At 36.1% G+C, this 20,861-nt stretch overlaps 1 protein-coding gene across 1 annotated transcript in view; it reads right to left on the bottom strand.

Moving 5' to 3' along the window:
• SLC2A12 (solute carrier family 2 member 12) overlaps positions 1–20,728 on the bottom strand; it is a 66,840-nt gene extending 46,112 nt beyond the window's left edge. The window contains exon 1 of the mRNA XM_044674553.1: positions 20,605–20,728. Coding sequence (XP_044530488.1) covers positions 20,605–20,728 — 124 coding nt within the window. The remainder of the gene's footprint in view (positions 1–20,604) is intronic.
• Between the last annotated feature and the right edge of the window lie 133 nt (positions 20,729–20,861).

Below are 20,861 nucleotides of genomic sequence, written 5' to 3' on the forward strand. Positions count from 1 at the left end.
TCTGATATTTGTTAGCTGTGTTACCTTCGGCAAGTCACTTAACCCCAAATGCCTACCCTTTACCAGTCTTCTGCCTTGGAACCAATATTTAGAATGGATTCTAAGACAAAATTTAAGAGTTTAAAAAAGATTATATGGTAGAAGTTCATAGTTGTTTTGTTTTGCTTTTTATAGTCTTCCCAATTTTGCTTCAGGTTTGAATTGCTTATATTTGTTAAATTTGCAAAAAAAAAATAAACCAAAAAAGACAAACATTTCAGATTTCTTTCCCTAGCCCCCTTTAATATAAGTAATTGGCTACAGGCTTGCACAATAATCTTTATCTTATTGGTGTTTGCCTCATACATCACTTTCAAACTAATAATCTCTTTTCAAATTAGTCAAGGTGTGTAATTAGGATTTGCTCCCCAGAACTCTAAATCCCAGCTTCCCACGTTCTCTCTCACATTCCGTGCTAACATAGGGAGGATGTAAGTTTTGCATAGCTCCATCCCTCTCTTTTTTTCCCCCTGATAGTGGTTTGTGAAGGTGGGGTGAGGTGAGAGGCAGGAGAGTTTTACTCAGGCTTTACTTCTATTTCTTTTTTCTTCTACTTCAAGTGATTATTAATAAACTTTATAAAATATAATACTTGGAGTTATTAGAGATTAATTTTAATCTTACAAAGGTTACAAGTTTTTGTTTTAATAAAAGGTTATATGATATAAAAAATCCTGAGAACCCCTGTCCTGTGATTTTACCCAGTCCCCAACTCCCATCCCACTTCTCTAGACACTCATATGTTGTAAAACAACTGGGATACAGAACTGAACAAAACAATTTCCCTTGGCTGTATTTTTATTCCCTCATCTGTTAAGTAGTGTATCCAGCAGCCTACAAATGCATATCATGATTTTAGTGATGCCAGAGAGTCTTGCCCACTTACTTATCTACTTGTCTGTTTATTCATTAGTTCATTCATTCATTCATTCATTCATTCATTCATTCATTCATTCATTTTTTGTTTTGTTGTTTTAATTTTCTCCATGGGTTCATCCAAGTGCCTGGAAGCTCACATTCATCTTTGGTCATCTCTGGCAAGGTTCAACAGGTATATATGATGACCCACTGTAGCTCTAGCATTAGAAGAAACTTCAGAGACTTATTCAAACTCCTTCATTTTATAGAGAAGGAAACTAAGATCTAGAGAAGTTAAACAACTTGTCCAGGGTCACACAGATTGTAAACATCAAGATAGGATTTAGAACTGAGGTCCCCTGACTCCAGAGGCACTTAGGTGGCCTGGTGGATAGAGCACTGAGCCTGCAGTCAGGAAGACTTGAGTTCATTCTTCATTTTATTTTTAGTTCCAAATTTTCTCCCTCTCTCCACCCTTCCCCCACTCATTGAGAAGGCAAGAAATCCGATACTCATTGTGTATATGAAGTCATGCAAAGCATATTTTCCCCATTAGCCAAGTTGCAGGAGAAAGAAAAAGAAGCAGCAAGAAAAATAAAGGAAAAAAATACTTCAGTTTCTACCCAAAGTCCATCATTTCTCCATCTTGAAGAAAGTAGATAGCATTTTTCACCATAAGTCCTTAAGACTTGAGTTCAAATCCAACCTCACGTATTTACTAGCTTTATGATCCTGAGCAAGCCATTTTACCTATTTGTTTCAGTTTTCTTATCTAAAAAATGGGGATAGTGATAGCACCTACCTCTCAGTGTGGTTAGAGGATCAAATAAGATATCCATAGAGCACAATGGATGGCACATAATAATGGTGCCTAATAAGTGCTTATTTCTTTCCTTTCAGAGGCAATGCCCTTTCTCTTGTACAAAGTTATTGATTTCTAGTTGTAGCATGAATGTATAAATCTAGCTAAAGAAAACATCTCCCTTAGGGTCACTTCAACCTCCTTTTGAACACTGTGGTTCTCAAACTCTGAGCTTCTGCTATAGGAAACTAGATTGTATATATCAATGAAAACGACAGAGAAAAGCACTGGACTAGATGTCCTATAGCTAAAATGAAACTTGGAATCATCTAGTTCAGGGGTTCTTCTTTTGTGTCATGGATCCCCCCTTGATAGTCTGGCGAAACCTATGACTTCTCAGAATACTAATTTTAAATCCATAAAACAAAATACCTAGAATTACAAAGGGAACCAATTGAATTTAAGTAGTTATCAAACTTTTTTTTTAAAGTAATGGATGGTGGGTTAAGGACTTTTGTTCTAGCCCATCTCCCTCTACCCTCTCTATTTCTCAAGGAAGGAAATTCAGTCTTAAAGAAATTAGGTAATTTGTTCAAGATAATACAGGAAGTTAGCAGCAGAGCCAGCATTCAAATATAGAGGAGATGACCCAAATCCAGAATTTTTTCCACAGCACAAACTGTGACAGCGTAAGCCAGGAGCTTTATATCTCTATGTTTTACCTTGTGAGAGGTGAGACAAAACCTACAGACATAATAAATCTGGCCCATTGTGGGCAGCATTGTTTTTATCTGCCTAACTTTCCCACTAACTTATTGTTCAGGTTGATTTTTTTTTTATTTCTGCAGAATGATTTTTAAAATTGGCTTGTGATAAAAACAATTGGGAGAGATCTTCAAAGTCATTTGGTTTTCCCCTTATTTTCAAATAGGTACACTTGATTTTCCCAGATAAATGAATTTCCAAGAAAAAATATTCTAAAGAGGTCTACAGTAATGATGTCTAGGTCAGGGGTCAGCAATGTATGGCTCTTGAGCCATATCTGGCTCTACCTTCCAACCTGCCAGTCCGGGCAGAGCCCCAGGATGTACCCCAGGGAGCCCTTCAGCCCCGGACCCATATTCCAGTGCCTTCCACCTCCATCCTCCTCCTTCCTCAGGAATTTATGGCTCTCACAGCCAAAAAGGTTGCTGACCATTGCTCTAGGTCCTGAGATTTCTTTATTTTCACCCAAATCCTGATTGCTATTGAGTGATAACAAGCTCTTGTTTATCTACTGCCTTAGAGGCACAAAATACTTTACACCAGTGATTCCCAAAGTGGGTGCCACCGACCCCTTGTGGGTGCTGCAGCAATCCAGGGGAGATGGTGATGGCCACAGGTGTATTTATCTTTCCTATTAATTGCTATTAAAATTAAAAAAATTAATTTTCAGGGGGCTAAGTAATATTTTTTTCTGGAAAGGGGGGCGGTAGGCCAAAAAAGTTTGGGAAGCACTGCTTTACACCTATAGTGTCATCAGTTAACCAGACAGGCAATATTTGCCCTATTTTGTAGCTGGGAAAAAGCCCCAAGGATCCAAAACAACTCCAAGCTATCTACCACCAGAGAAAGAACTGATGGAATCTGAGTACATACTGAAGCATGCCATTCTTCACTTTATTTCTTCCATGAATTTTTTTCTTGTATAAGTGGCATGTGTCTTCTTCCACAAAATATGTATTGTACTATATATATATATGTATATGTATATATATAAATAATCCATATCATATTATCTGCTGTCTTGTGAAGGGAGAGAAATGAGGAAGAGAGGGAAGAAGAGAACAGGGATAGCAAAATGTCAAAAAAGGATTACTAATTGTATCAAAATGTAAAAAAATTAGACAAAAAAAACCAACTAAGCCTCAGGTAATCTAAATGATTAATGGTGGAACCAGGAATAGAACCCAGGACTTTGGACTCCAACATTCTTTCTCCTTTACTGAAATTCTCTAATGGTGATGAATATTTTCAATCACAAAGAAATAGCATGGAATGATGATGGATATATTCCTGCGTCAGCAAGATCATTATCCAAATTCTGTACTAGCTGTATGACCTTGGATAAGTCACTTAGTTCCCATATGCCTCAGTTTTCACATCTATGAAATGAAGGGGCTAGACTCCCTGACCCCAAGGTCCCTTCCAGTTGTCAATCTGTGATCTCATGAACACTCGAAGACCTCTGCTAAGGCAAGGATGGATATAATAATCATCATTGGAAGGGATGCCCAACATAAATGAAATGTCATGAATCTTTTTAAGCAATGGTGTATACTTGACATTCGTTAGTAACCATGATTATAATAATCAACTGAGAATTTCCTTTTTTGGTATTTATTGAGTTTGATACTCATCTATCTAAAAAAATTTAGATTTAGTTTTTTAAAAAAAGATTTTTTAAAAATCACCTTGGAGATTTTTCCCAATTATTCTGAATACCATAGAGGGCAAACCTTGATGATTCTATAGCTAGAAGAAATGAATGTTAACATAGAGACACTTGGATGATGAAAGGTAAGGCAGCCTTAGGCAAACGTCTTTTAGTTACATTACCTCATTTGTTCCTTACAACCACATCATAAGGAAGTCAGGGAAGGCATTATCCCTAATTTTACAAATAAAAGAAATAGGGGTAGCTAGGTGACTTCAGTGGATAGGCATCCTGGACTAGAGATGGGAGATCTCAAGTTTGAATTTGTTCTCAGATACTTCCTAGCTATGTGACTGTAGGCAAGTTGACTTAACCCTGCTTGCTTAGCTCTTGCCATTCTTTTGTCTTAGAATTAATACTGAGAAAGAAGGTAAGGACTGATTTAAAAAGAAAAGAACCAATAAAGGAAGTGAAGTTTAGAAACATTAAATATTTACTCAAGGTTCCAGTCGAGTCTAGTTTCCTCTAGATCTTCTGACTTCTAGTTGGGGGTTTTCATACTGTGCCACGTTGGGCATCACTTATTTTGTAAGTATAAGACTACCCTTCCCCATCCCCCACCCCCTGGGAGCATTCCCAGGCACCGAATATTCTTACCTGCCATATGGAAGCTTGGATTAAGCCTCCTCCACCCATAAATAATTTAGGGGTTTACAATGGGAGATGAAGAAAAGTTCCTTAGCTGGTTGAATATTCCCTAGTTTCAACCTAAATCCTGCCTGCTTTTGAGTAATAAATAATACCTAACACTAATTTAATAATTTGCAGACAGATAGATATCTATATCTACATAGAGATACAGAAATATATCTACTGTTGGTCAGTCGTCAATAAGCATTTATTAAGGGCTTACTTACTTTGTACCAGGTAGAAAGAGTCTGCCTTCAAGTGTCTTATATTCTAATGGGGAAGGCAACATTTTAAATACACACACACACACACACACACACACACACACACACACACACACAACAATATACAAAGCAAATAAAAGGTAATCTCAGAGGGATAAGAATTAGCACCTATAGTGTGGAGTACAGGTAGAAACTGCTGGAGAAGGTTGCATTTGAGTTGAGTATGGAAGGGATCAGGGATTCTAAGAGGCAGAGGTGAGAAAGGAGAAGTATTCCAGGCATAAGGATAGAGGCCAAGGTTGTTTTTCACTTTAGCTTAAATTATCACTAGTTCTTCAGTCATTTTGTCAATGGACTTTGCCACCTCCTTTGCAGAATAGTTCATTGTCCAGTTAAAAAGAATACCTAATGTCTCCTTTTCACCGCTGTGACCCTGATCAATCCAATGGGCTAGCCTTACCTTCAGTAGACTTTATCTCATTAAGGAAGCCATTACAATATTAACAAGTATTTAAGTCCTTGCTAGGTGTCAGGCACTGTGTTAAGCACTGAAGTAAAAAGAAAAGCAAAAGTAGTGCTTGCCCTTAAGGAGCTCATAATCAAATGGGGAAGACAACATGAACACAATTGTGAATAAATAAGATACTTTCACAATGAATTGGAGATGGGTTTTACCTGCCAAGACAAACAGAGCAACTACAAGAACACGATTACAAAACACTTTTCACACAAAGTCAATTAGGAAAACAATAACTGATCATGGGTAGGCTGAGCCAATATGATAAAAATGACAATTCTACCTAAATTAAATTATCTATTCAGTGCCATATCAAACTACCAAAAATTATTTCATACAGCTAGATAAAATAATAACAAAGATGAATTGGAGATAACCAATAAAGATAAGATACTAGTACTGAAGGGGTTCAAAAAGGACTTCTAGTAGAAGGAAGAATTTTAACTTAGTCATAGAAATCAGAGGACAGAGACAAAAGAAGTTCCCCTAAAGAGGTCTGGGGGAGGTTTACCAGAAGGTCATAACAAAAGAGAGGCATTATATGAGAGAGTTCTCAGACATACAGCAAAAGGGCATTGGGGATTGAGCATAAACAATTCTTTGCAGCGGCTGTATTAATTACTACAATAATAGCTATATTGTCCATTCCTCATATCCAGGCAGATGAAATAAATATTATTGGCACAGACCATGAAACATTTAGTTTCTCACAATATTTTAATTTCTGAACATTTGCTTCCTTTTCTCCTGGACCAAATGTTCCTGGAACCATGTACCCTTTTAGATTTTTGATAACAATTTGTTGATTGATTCCAAAAACTTACTAAAAAGCATATGCAAATTCTATAAACAGCAGGAGAGAGGAGAAAGAGCCCTGGTCTTGGAGCTAAGAGTCCTATATTCTTAGTCCAACACAGAACATTAAATAAGTCTACAAGCCACTGTGTGGCCCTAGAAAAAAATCTTTAAGCTTTGACTATTTTTTCTATAAAATTAGTAAATTGGAGCAGTTGGTCTCTAATATCCTTTCTAGTTTTAGAATTCTGTAACTATCTTCTTCAAATTACACACAGATACACACACACACACACACACACACATATGTCACTTTTTTTGGCCCGGCCTTGTCAGAACCTAAATGCTTACAAGTTTAAAAATAAGACCACAATTGCTGAATAAAACTAGAAACTAAACTGGTAACAAGATGGCATGGAGGTGGGAAAGCTGGATCCATTCAAACAATTTTTAGTCCATTCCTCCCTTCAGTTCAGTCATCATACTCATTGAAATAGCACACCTTAGGTTAGCATCACACAGAACCATATACATATACATCAGAACATTCACAGCTGGGTTTGAACATTTTAGGATTCAGGTCACACTTGAGTATTATATCATGCTACATTCAGGTCTATTATAGCCAGTTGACCCATTTAATCCATGTGAGGATCATAGTGTTTTTCTTTGTCATTACGTAGATTTTTACTGGGCATTTACTATACAATGGAATTTTGTATAAGCTCCAGCCCAGAAATCAACAATGGTGTCTTCTGGTCATGAAGGTCTTGATCTCCAGAACTCCACAGCTTATATAGCACCCCAAAGTCCTAATCGCATTTGGGGATTTCAGGGAGAATAGGCAAGGCCTTGCATTATTGATCTAATTAAAGGGGTTCATGACAAACCAATTTAGTTTACTTATTCATACAAAAAGGGCATAAAATGACAAAAAAAAATAATTCATACAAAAAGGAGCTCTCCAATTCCCTGTCATTCCTGAGGACCCATTCTGGCATTATGAAGTAGAGGTAGCTAAACCCAAGGGAACAGAAGATAAAACAGAATCTTGGTTTAGACAGGCAATATCGAACCACATTTGAAGGTGTTAAACCTAAATGGACAAAGTGAGCAAAAGCTTTATTAAGGTAAGCCAAAGTAGAAAGGCACAAGGATTGGCAAAATTCCATTGCTGTTAAGGGTTGTGGTCATCATCTTTTCTATATCTGTATACTTTCCCCCCCTTTTAGATTAATAGGGCAGATTCAAATGGTGAGCACAATTTCCAAAAAGAAGATTTGGGCTTGGGGCTGTACATGTTCAAATTTATCCCCAACCATTATCCTTAAATGTAAGATTCTTGAAGTTAGGGACTACTGTATTTTATCATCTTATCCCCAGCCCTAACTACCATAATGATCTTATGAATGAACTCTCCCTCCTGCCAGTGCTGATTCACAAGTACCTTCAGACTTACCATCTTGGAGAATGACCTGGGGTTTGGAAACATTAAGTGACTTGCCCCAGGCTATATAATCAATGTGTAGTACAAGTTGAACTTGAATTTCCTGACTCCAAGGTCAGCTCTCCATCCTTTCTAGGTATGCTTCCTCTCAACACTTAATAGATATTTGTTAAATTGAAATTGAATTGAATTGAGGCCACTGCGTTTCCTATCACCGGTGTGGGTAGATTGAAAAGGTGAATTCATATACAGCAGTTATTTTTGGAACCAAGGCTAAGCTCTTTCTTCTCTTCTTCCCTATTCCTTTCGTTCTCTTTTCTCTAACTCTTGTTTTACCAACAAGGAGAGGAAAGGAAGCCTAAGGGGCAAGATAATTGTGACTTCCAATATCTGAAGGGCTCTCAAGGCAAAAAGAGATTAGTTTTGTTCCGCTTGTTCCAAGAGAGAACTAGTAGAAATGGGTCACAGTGGCAAAGACAGAAACAGCTTGATATGAGGGTGAGGATTCCAATAATCAAACTATCCCAAAGTGAAGTGAACAGACTTGGAAGATGGTAGGTTAAACCTCCGTGGAGATCTTTAAGCAGAAACTGCATTACTACTTGTCAGTTATGTTACAGAAAAGATTCTCGTTCAGGTATAGTTAGACTAGATGACCTTCAAGTTAAGCTTCTAGAATTTTGTGTCCCAGAAGGCTTAATTTTTTTAAAGTCACCCAAAATTTGTACTTTACTTCATCTAAATGCTTTTATAATTAACTCTGTAGTTTGAAGCTAGGGGTAGCACTTAAGTCTATCCAAGTCAGGTGGTTTTTCTAAAGTCAGATGATTCCAGAGCAGAGGATCACATATTTATTTTTTACAACTGGAAAGGACTTTTAAGATTATCTAGATTTGCCTGTTTTACAGATGAGGAAACTGAGCCTCAGAATGAGTTAAGTGGCCTATACAAAGTCTCTCAAGACTTAGCTGAATACTTTTCTAGGAATCCTAAGGATACTCTCCCCACATTTCAGTTTTTTTAATTCTATAATTTAATTCCTAGTTGCTGTGGCTCTCTCTTCTCCTGGCCCCTGACTTATCTTCTACTACCAAGGATATTAAATCTTGTGACAATCTTTCATGCGATATGGATTCTCTCTTCATGGGTACAGAACATACAACCTTTTCTTATTTTGTGACCCTTGACAATGCCCTACTATAAATCCTCCAAAGAGATCTTAACAGGCTGGAGGCCTTCTGAATCTTGGAATCACAGAATCTCAGCATAATAAAAGATCTCAAAAGCTATTTATTCCAATCCATACCTGAACAAAAAATCTCTGCTATGATGTGCCTGAAAAATGTCACCTTCTAAGACTGTCCATTTTGCTTTTGGGCAACATTAATTGTTAGGAATTTTTTTCCATTTTTGACAAGTCTAACTTGGTCTCTTTGCAACCCCTATCCATTACTTCTAATTCTTCCCTCTGGAGGTTCTCTTCGCACAGCATAAATAACAAGTGAACTCAAGCCATTTATCAATTATCCTTCACCTTCAATATAGTGCAAGCTCATTTCCTCTTCTGATGATACATTTTTCTCAAACTATTGTTTATTCTGCTTCTTTCAAACCTTCACTGGTAATAGATTGCAACCCACTTATGCCCACAGGGCACAATAGAGTTACAACTTTTTTTTATTTCCTAATATTTCTGTTAAGTACCTACATTCACTGATTCTATGGGAATTATTCTTTAAATCCAGTGTAAAAGATGCCAATTAGCACAATCGTGTTCTTTTTTCCCTTTGAATTTTCATTTTAAATAAAAATGTTTTTGTACTTATGATTTTTGGAGCTTTTTCTTTTGGGAGAAAAATGAGTGTAAGGTGAGAGAGTTTGTAAAGTGACAGAATAATTTACTGGATTTGAAACCTTCCCTTTAGTAAGGTTTCTAGGGTAAGCTCAAATAGTGTCATCTTTTCTCTTGAACATCTCCTGTTTGAATCCTTTGTTCAGTGACCACTAATTAACATGGCCCATGCCCTAGCTTGTGCTATATTTTCTGGTTAAAAGGTATATAGTAGTTTATTATATTAAAATATAATGTTTTATCATCATTAGTAGAAGAAAATTAAAAGAAGCAACATTTAGAAACAAGGCACATACTATAAGTGACTGGCATATCTATCCTTATACCTTTTTGGGGACCGTTGGCAATGCCCTTCTAGAAATCCTCCATAGGGGCCCTAATAGGCTGCAAGTCTTCTTCTGGATCAAGGAATCACAAAATCTCAGTATAGTAAAAGATCTCAAAAGTCATTTATTCCAGCCCACACCTGAACAAGAAATCTCTGCTACAACATCTGGTGGGATGTCTTTTACCCATAATTTTACATCAGTGCCATTTTCAAATAATGAAAACTTTAAATGTAGGTTCATAGTTAGTTTGCTTCTTAAAATAAAACTAAGTGGCAAAAATTCAAAGTTGAACTATGGTTAAATACCAATTTAATTTTTTCCTATTATTAATGTTATTTGTAACGATTGAATGTACAATATTTTCATGGTATTTACTATATACCATTCAGTTCAATTCAACAATCCTTTTAAGCACTCAACTAACTGCTGAGGATACAATACTAAAAATAATAGTATCCATGTCTGAGAGGAACTTATATTCTATTGAGAAGACACATCACACACATATATACAAATACACACACACAAAAAGGTTTGATAGTGATCACCCTAGTAGTTCTAAACTGGAAATACCTAGAATAACAATGGCCTTTTCCTTAAAGATCACAGAAGCAGTGATATCATTAAATTGGAAACTTGAACTCTGGGAACAAAAGATTTTGATTGCAGTTTAAAGGATGAACCAAATAAATTGCTTCTTAGAACCAAATGAGTAAGTTGATGCAAAGAACACAAGCCACTGACATCCTCCTTTCCCCTTTCTCTATTTTCAGTGAAAGAACTGCCCTCAGTTAATTTTCTAAAACATTCATTTTTTGTCTTCTCTTTCAGAGATGGTAATATACATATATATACATATGTATACACACACATATATATGTAAATGCTTGGGTTTGAGGAATGCTTATATTCAGAATTGTAAAAATTAATTTAATTAAAAAAGAATATTAATCTGACAACTGTGTAGGAGATGGATTGGAGAAGGGAGAGATCATAGGCAGAGAAACCAATTCAAAGTTGCATTCATCTAGGTGGGAGAGTGAACTAGTGGCTATGCAATGGCAAGGAGACAACTATGAGAACTGTTGAAGAGGGAGAATTGTTAGGACTTAGAAATTGTTTGGAAATAGGAAATGAAGGAAAGTGAAGACTAAAGGATAACTCTGAAGTTTCAGGCCTGGATAACTGGAAGGACAGTGGAAATGTAATAGAAAAATAGTTTAGAATAAAGATGCCTCTTGGAAGGGAGGAACAGTTAATGAATTATTTTTGGACATACTGAAATTGAGATACCTTTGTGACAATCAGTGGGTGGCTGCTGTGTAATTATAATGACCAAGTTTGTCCTCAAAGAACACAATGAGAGAATATCTTCTTTTTTTTTTTTCTTTTCAAATAGAGATGTGACTATGGAACACTACATATGTCAGACTTTATCATTACTTTGTTTAGCTTTGCCAAACTTTTGTCTTTTAATTTCTTTATTCTCTGTTATGCAACTCTGTATAAGGGTTGTTTCTTTGAGAAAGGGGTAAGGAGGGATATACTGGGAAATTAGGGTAATGTTTTAAAAAAAGACATAAATAGAAAGTTTTAAATATATGAATATTTGAACAATTTAAAAATTTTAAATATTTAAATAAGGTAGGAAGAAAGAAAGGAAAGAAGGAAGGGAGGGAGATTTCCTTCAACGTTGAAATCAAGTAACATTTGTTGAGTCTAGTTATTCGGCTTCAAATTCACCTAACCATACTATCACCATATTTCTTCTTGGTTTAATAGCACATTTACCCATTGATTTTCTGTGCATTCCTAGACAATTACGTGACTTGGACCCACACTACCTTGTAAAAATTTTTTTAAAATATCTTTTACTTGGCTCAATTCAATTCTACACATGATTATTGAGTACTTCTAGCTCATCAATATGCTCAGCCCTGGGGCAGGGATGTGGAGTGTGGAAATATAATTACACGCATACATGCACATACACACATATGTCCAGTCTCTAAGTAGCTTTAAAAACTTCTTGCTGTTTATAAACTCAACATTTCACTTCCTAATTCTGTATTTTTGCTAGCTTTTCCCTATGTCTGGAATATATTTTCTTCTTACCCTGACTTCTTAGAATTTACGGCTTCTGTCAAAGTATATATATACACACACACACGTATATGTATATATATGTATGTACATACATATATATATATAACATAAATAATATAACATCTTGGGTTATAAATAATATATGATACATATATGTAATTCCTTAATAGAATATATGCTCCTTGAGGTCAGGAACTATTTGATTTTGTTCCTTTATAGCTCTAGCTGGGTGATGTAGTGGATAGAATACCAGGTTTAAAGACAAGAAGATTAATCTTTCTGAGGTCAAATCTAGTCTCAGGTATTTACTGACTATGTGACCCAGGCAAGTCACTTAACCCTATTTGCCTTAGTCCTCATCTATAAAATGAACTAGAGAAGGAAATGCCAAACCACTCCATTATCTTTGCCAAAAGAATCCAAAATGGGGTCCTAAAGAGTCAAACATAACTGAAACAACTCAACAACAACCACCAGCAACATCTAAAGAGTGCCTTGTATATGTTAGAGTATTCAAGATCATAGGATCATAGATTTTAAGATAGAAGGAATCTTAGAGACCCTCTATTTCATGACTATAATTTTACAGATGAGAAACTAAGGCCTCAAGATGTCTCATGTTTTACCCAAGGTCACCTTTGTCATAAGTAGCCAAACTGGGATTGCAACCCAAATCCTCCAATTCTAAACCCTCTACTCCTTCTACTTACAAAGAAAATCATATACTTACTCTCCTTCCACTTGATGAGTGGAAGTCTTGACAGACAAAACTTACACAACACATGAAATACATATAATACTAATTCATTTTGGCTTGAATATGAAGTCAGGTGCTTTAATGCACAGTACATATAACTTGTGCTACAGATGATCAGAAAGAAGAAAAGTCATTGTTATCTGGATTAACAAAAGCTCAGTGGGAGAGGTAACGATTTGAACCATGGCCCTATATAGGATGTCAGTGCTGGAAGGAACTTTAAAGATCATATAGTCTAATATCCCCATGTTATAGAGAGAACTAGGAAGATGGTCAAATGGAAAGTTAGTGGCATCTGAAGTGATCCATCTTTCTTCATAGGTTCATCATTTCATCACTGTAGGATCACAATAGTTCTAAACCCTAGTGGATGGTCTTCAGCAATTACAGTGGCTAAAAAGAAATAAAAATCTCTTACTGGCTAACCTTCTGGTGATGGATGTCTCTCTTAATTTAGGTAGACTCCTTGTACTCCAAAGACTTCCAGCTTTAGGAATGCCAAGAGCTTGTTTCCTCTTAATATAATCTCCCAACACCAGGGTTACCTCTAAGCAATGATGCAGCATCAAAGTAAAAGTTTATTAAAAACGATCTGGTTTGCTGATACCAAAGAAATAGAAGACAGAGAAAAAGCTGTCCCTATATGACCCAACACATTAGTATCATACCAGTTCATATTTGAATATATTTTATTTTCAAACTTGGCGGTCCTTACATAAAATAAACTTGTCTGTGACATGAAAAATCTTTCTGTGATCCTGCCCTGGGGTTTCCTATAGTTTCCTAAATAAAATGAATATCCCATTCATGTTGGAACTCTTACCACAAAGTAAATGCTATTTGTTGTTCTGTGTACCTCTTGAAAATAACAGCAAAAACCTTCCATATCTGAATCAGGGGTTTCATGTAAGGAAAGGTTCTCACCTGTCATTATCTCTCTTTCTCAACTTCATTTAAAACATAAAGCAGAAAAGAATGTTGAGTCCACAAATATGATGCCAAACTGGTATGAGTCAGGTAGATTCTGAAGAAGCATTATTGAATCCCTTAGGGAAAGACAATTTCAAATTTTTAAAAAATCGCATTTTATTTATATGCAAAACAAATTTTATACTAATATAAATGAAATAATAAAATGAAATTTTATACTAATATAATTAAAATGATTTATAATTTAAAAATTGATACTTAAAAGAATCAACTTTATCATTGTTCAGTCTTATTTAAAAATGACCCAACTAGAACAGTATTGAAATTCAGTCACTTACAGATGATTTCTAAGATCTTTTCCAAGTCAAAGATTCCTATTCATTTCTTTTTAGCTGACATCTATTGAGTATCTACTATTTATCATGTGATTATAAATTTAGATTGCATCTGCTCCAACTATGGTACTCCTCATATGAGCAAACTGAGGCGCAAGGAGTTCAGTGACTTGCCCACTGTCGCAAAAGTAGTGATGGGCAGAGCCAGAATTCAGAAAGTTGTCTGACCTCAAATGTAATGCTCCATGCTAGAGATACAGAGACAAATATCAAACCTCTGTCTTCAAGGAATTTGTATTCTACTCAGAGTGAGGAGTCAAATAAATAAAAAATAATTTCTAGTGAGCATTGGAAAGGGTTTTACATAAGAGATGGTACCTGATATAAGCCAAAAGAGAAGACTGGGCACCAATACAATATATGATATATTAGGAAAAGACAAGCTTTTATATCAGGAGTACACTCAGATCTCCTAAGGGTGAAAATTACATTTTTGAACATGTATTGTGAGGATATATTTCTCATCTGGTGCTAAATCAGGAAGCATTTCACAAGATTTTAACTCATGTTCTTTCCACTTAGACTTCTACCTTTTTTTTTTTTTTTTTTTTTGGAAGAAGTGAGCAAGAAATTTATCCGTCACATGTATCGGGAGAAAAATCTCTTGGAGAAAGAAAGGGTTTATTCTAGTTTCTAACTTCAGCCCCATTAAAATCTTGATTTAATTCAAAAGTTTCAATAATCATCCATTTTTTGAAATCCTTCTATAAGGAAATAGTTCAGACTCCATCCAACTAATAAAATCTTAAGAAAAAGCCTTTCCTCAGACTCTTTGGGAAAGAGATCCCTCAGGCCTGAGACCTGAGCCTCAGCCACCTAAGGTGATCATACATAAGATATATCAGAATGTGGTCCAAAAGAATCCATAGAACTTTATTAGCCACTTGTTAAACTAACTTTTTTGGGAAAAATGCTACTGGTAAAGCTGTGATTTAAGTTGTATATATAGCAATTAATTTTTACTCAAATATGCTTAGTTAATGAACCATATAGGCCTCCTATAATTGAAAATGTTTTTAAAATAACCTGATTCATCCTTCATATGCATATGTAGCTTTATTACAAATACAGTATTTTGATATGTATAGCTAATAAAGACCCCTCTTAAAGCACAAAATTGGGGTGAAGATTCTCTATATTGCAGCTCCACCTGAAATTTGTAAGTAATCTTGGCTGGCTAATTTCTAATAGTTCATGGGCTTCACTCAGGGGCCAGTAATTTTACAAACACACACACACACACACACACACACACACATGCCCCCAACTTGAGGCAATTTATACGATAATCCTGTAATGTAGAGTCCTGCATCCTATTCACCACTGAAAATTTGGTACCTTGCCCTGCCTCTCCCATTTTATTGAACTCTGAATCTAGTCTCTCCACTTTAGAAGTCTCTCGGGTCATTAGAAAAACCATCTCCCTCCATGTATGCAGTATTTCAGGAAACTGCCCCAAGCTTGAAGCAAGATAGAAATTGCAGGTGTCATGAACAGAATATTGTGTATGATATTTCTTGCTTCTCTAGAAGAAAGAAGAAGAGAGGAAATCAATGGGGGGAAAAGATCATAATGTCACAGTTCTGGAGTTTAATATGGCTTCAAAGGCTATCTAATTCAATCTCCTAATTTTATACATGAGGAAACTTTCCATGGAAGTAAAGTATCCAGGTTGTAAGGCAATGAAAGTCAGGAATGGAGGGGGTACTAACCTAGATCTTCTCGATTCTAAATCCATGTCCTAAGGACTATACCCAATTCTGTCTTCTATGGTACAGAAGAGAGACAGAAAGACAGAGACAGAGAGAGAAGTATTGGGAAAGAATCATTCAACATGGATCTAAAGATGGAAGGTTATCTAGTCCAAACCTTTCATTTTACACATGAATAAACCAAATCACTGGTCCAAGGACATACAGATAGTAAACAGTAGAGGCAGAATCTAAATGAAGTTCTTCTTACTCTAGAGTTAATACTTTTTCCATTGTACCCCTTAAATCACAAAGGAGTATCTTTAGAGTCAAGAATTCCAAGAAGCTTGGGAGAGCCATAAGATGAGAATATACTCAGGAAGAGGGAGTGCGGGATAGTAGAGAGAACACAGAACTAGGACTCTGTAGAACCAGATTCTTTTCCTGGACCTACTACAATATAGATAACCTTGAAAAGGTCACTTAGCTTCTCTAGATCTCAGATTTCTTTTATGTAAAATGAAGAAGTCAGAGTAGGTCTCCACAGAGATCTCTTCCAGTCTCAAGTCTACAATTCCATGATCCCTGAACCCTCACAGTATAAGTCACCTTTCTTTATGTCTCAGTGTCTGCCTCCAGAGAGGTGAAGAAAGCTTTCTACATTAAGGACTTCATAATCATCAATATTCTGAGCTCTTTAGATAAAAGAAGTCCTAGACATTATAGAGAAGTAAAAATAAATAGCATCCTTCAAGTGGAAGTTCAAAGTACAAGGCAAACATTGTCTTAAATAATATCAAAGATGGAAGGGCCTTTTTGCTATTATTGTTCAGTTAATTCAGTTGTATCTGACTCTTTACGACCCCATTTGGGGTATTCTTGGCAAAGATATTTGAATGGTTTGCAATTTCCTTCTCTAGCTCATTTTACAGATGAGGAAATGAGGCAAGGAGGATTAACTGACTTGCCCAGGGTCACCCAGCTAGTTAAGTGTCTGAGGAGGCTAGATTTGAAATCAGATCTTCTTGACTCCAGACCTAGTGATCTCACTGTGCTGCTCAGATGAGACCTTAGAGATAACCTAGTCTAACTCCTTTCTCTTTATAGTTGAGGAAACTGAGAGAAGTTGGGTCAACTTGTCCAGAGTTACACAACTAGTTAGTATTAGAGCTGGACCAAGAATTCAGGTCTTCTGACTCATCTCATTTAGGTAGAAATGCCATTCTTACTTTAAAAAATCAAAAAGCTTAAATGACAGTCTTATAGAGCATCTTTATTTAACATAGAGCAAAATATCTGTAACCACATCTCATAACATATATGTCATTGCCTTTGACACTCAGACATGCCTTGGGCAGTGCAGAAAAATGCCAATTAATAATTTAGTTCATCTATTCGGCTATAGTTCAAACCATTCACAGGCCAAATAAGACAGAATTCAGTTATTAAGATTTTTATAGAAATATTTTTACTCCTTTTCTATATAATAATGGTTTCTTTTTTTAAAAAAACATATATCCCTCTCCCTCCTCATGACAAATGTGCAAAGGACTAGAGGATAGTAGTATCTTGTTTACATCATTGGATATAGTCACTATATCAGATGTTTATGATTCCTTTGTTACAAGAAAGATTCAATATAGATGAAAGATTCTTTTTTTATTTTTTGAAATGATGGAAAATCTTAACATTCTAATAAGAAAAGTAATGAATATATTTAAAGTATGATCAGAATATCCACATACCATTAAAAAATTTACATTCTGTCTTAGAATCAATACTGAGTATGAGTTCCAAGGGAGAAAGACAAATAAGGGCTAGGCAACAGGGATTATGTGACTTGATCAGGATGATAAAATAGGAAGTCTCTGAGGTCAGATTTGAACCCAGGACCTCTGTTTCTAAGCCTGGCTCTCTATTCACTGATTAACCTAGCTGCCTCCCACCTACCATTTTTTAACATTTTTTGGGGTTTAAGTACATTTTGATCTATGTAAATATAAAATATATATATTTTCCAGCTATAAAATGTTAGATGTTATTTTAAAATTATATTTTGTATTACTTTGGGAGACATAAAGTTGTACAAATTTAGAGTATCAAATACATACCATTTTATCAAAACCAGTAGTTCCACAACCAATTTTCAATTATTCTCAGTTAATTTATTCACATGAAGGCTTATTCCTGGCAATTTTTTTCTTAAGACATCATCTATTTTCCCCTTTGTTGATTTGCTACTATTTCTCTTTCTATTTACTCTTATTCTGAATTGATATTGTTAGACAAGGTCTAAGACAGTAAAGGCACATACATAAAGAGAAAGCATCTAAGCTTTGGTAACAACAGATTGAGAGCTGATACTGTTTACTCCCAATTTGAAGTGCCTATGAGGGAACAGGTGAGAAGAGCTACAGAATACGAACTGTGGGGAGCTTTTCCATTCATTGAGTTTAACAGTAGAGTTTTATTACTTTTGTTCAATTTTGAATTCATAGATAAAAGACATTCAAAATAAAATATAAGTATGAAAAAGAATTCCAAGACCAAATGTATTTTTTCCATTAGTCACCAATTTGATTTTTCCACAACAATGTAAAATCCTTTCTTTTTGCACATAATTATTGATGTTATGCCTGGACAATTAATTTAACCTCTCTTGAGTCTCCATTTCTCTGGGTATAAAATGGTGGTAAAAATTTTTGCGTTCCTGAATTCATAAAGGTTACTAAAAAAATAGTTATTTGCACATCTTAAAGTGCTACATGTTATTCAATTTAATGAGTGTTTACCAATAAATGAAAGGCTGTCTCAGTGCTAATTTACAAAGAAACAATTTCTGCCTTCAAGGAGCTTACATTCTGCTGAATATTATTATGAGTTATTATATCATTAATTCTTTTATACTATCAATCAATCAGTATTCTTATCTGTGGAATGCTTTCTTCTTTTATTGCCAGATCTATTTCTGCATTGCTTAAAATCCTTTAAGGACCAAATCAAATGCCTCCCTCTGCTAATTCCTATCAGAAATTATCTCTCCTGTGAAATGACATAGAAATTATATCTAACTTTATTACACATTTATCACATGCTATTTCATATTATAGTTAATTATGCCCATATCTTATCTCCTTTGATTTATCAAGAACTTGTGTGGGGCAGGGTCCATGTCTCATAATTCTTCCTTGATCTCCATATCTAATAATAAACTATTTACAGTAGGCACCTGATAAGTCTCTGCCTAATGAATTACTGAACACTTTAAAATGTTTCACTCTCAGGGCAGCTGGGTAGCTCAGTGGATTGAGAGCCAGGACTAGAGATGGGAGGTCCTAGGTTCAAATCCGGCCTCAGACACTTCCCAGCTGTGTGACCCTGGGCAAGTCACTTGACCCCCATTGCCCAACCTTACCATTCTTCTGCCTAGGAGCCAATACATAGAAGTTAAGGGTTTAAAAAAAAAATTAAATGTTTCACTCTCTGATATAATTGTTGTTTTTCATATATGAAGCTATGTAAATATTCAGGAATTTCATTGACAGAAATGGAATGCTGATGTCCTAATGATCAAACTGAATTACAATGAAATCTGAATGATCTGTTAGTGGAAGACAGCATTTCATTAAACAAACATTGAAGACTTAAAAAAAAACCTAAGTAACATTTTTTTAAAAACCAGGATTATGGTATAACTCCATTACAAGAATTATTATGTAAGTTTAGATACAGAATAGTTAAATTATGACGCTCTCAAATGCATGTGTTAAATTCTAACCCCTCCCCTCAAGTTATGCTACCCAAAACCAGAGTCACAAAGGACCCCCAGAGGTTTGTCTTTGGAATGTGGAATATTATTTTTATTTTCAGAAGCAGGTTTATCTAATTATGTTAGACTGTGGCTAATATAAAAATTAGTTCTTATTCCTTGAGCACACACTGACTGAGAAGAGAGATCCAGAAACATGCTGTGTGGTATTGGAAATTTCTGCATGTAAAATAAAAACAAAGTAACTTTAGAACCAAAGAAAGTTACTTTGCTTTCACACAGACAACTGAAATGAATTAGCTGAAACTTTATGAGCAAAAGTAATGGAAAAATTTCCTTCCAAGAAGACAGTCCATGCTTTAAAAGGAGGCTTAAAATCTTTGCAAATAGGCTCAAGTGTGAGATTTTTAAAAGGGGATGTGTGGAAGGACAGCGTTCCTGGATTACTTTTATCTATTATATGTTTTCCATTACATTTAACAGTCTCATGGCACTGAAGGACATTGTCATCATCCAATAATTTGCTTTTCTAAGAGAGAGAGTGACTGTGCCCCCCGGTAAATGGGAACCTCTGTAGAATGCCACCTTCCTCCCCCCTCCCCCCAAAGCTGGATGGATGGACAGATAGATGGGTGCTAACAGGTCTTTCCGACTTTTCTGGCAAACTTTTCCACCAAGAGAATGTATGCATTCCATTGCCGACTTTAAGGAAAGAGAGTAATTGCTCCTCGGGGATTGATTGCTCTTGAGGCTTGTTTCTAAGGGCGGTGGGGGGGAGGGGGGAGCCCTGAGATTTTGCTTGCAGCTCACCTTTTGTCTTTAAACAAGGTCAGCACCTCGGAGGAGACTCAGCCCCCATCTCCCAACTCCTGGCCACCTCTCTCTATCCCTTCCCCTAGTGCCATTCTCAGGCTTGACGCTAAGGTTCTCCGGGTCCGTGGCCCATCGTGGGGGTCTAGTAGGGGGAAAGTGGGGGCGTTTCTTTACCTCTTGGAGCGGGAAGCTGCTGCGGAGCGCAGCCCGGGCTGTTGTTGCCTTCACTCTCAGCCGCTCTCATTTTCTGGCATAGCTGGCCAGGCTCCTCCGCGTTTTGAACAGGTACCATTGTCATGTCATCTCCAAGTTACAGTCTTTCTTCGGGTTGTGCAAGACCAGAACCTGCCCTGCCGACAGAAATGGGAGCAGTTACTTTCCCCATGGCAGCATGGTATAGGAGACTGTGACAGCAGAAGCAGGGGGGCGGG

This window comes from Gracilinanus agilis, chromosome 4 (genome assembly GCF_016433145.1).
Source record: "Gracilinanus agilis isolate LMUSP501 chromosome 4, AgileGrace, whole genome shotgun sequence".
Classification (NCBI taxonomy): domain Eukaryota; kingdom Metazoa; phylum Chordata; class Mammalia; order Didelphimorphia; family Didelphidae; genus Gracilinanus; species Gracilinanus agilis.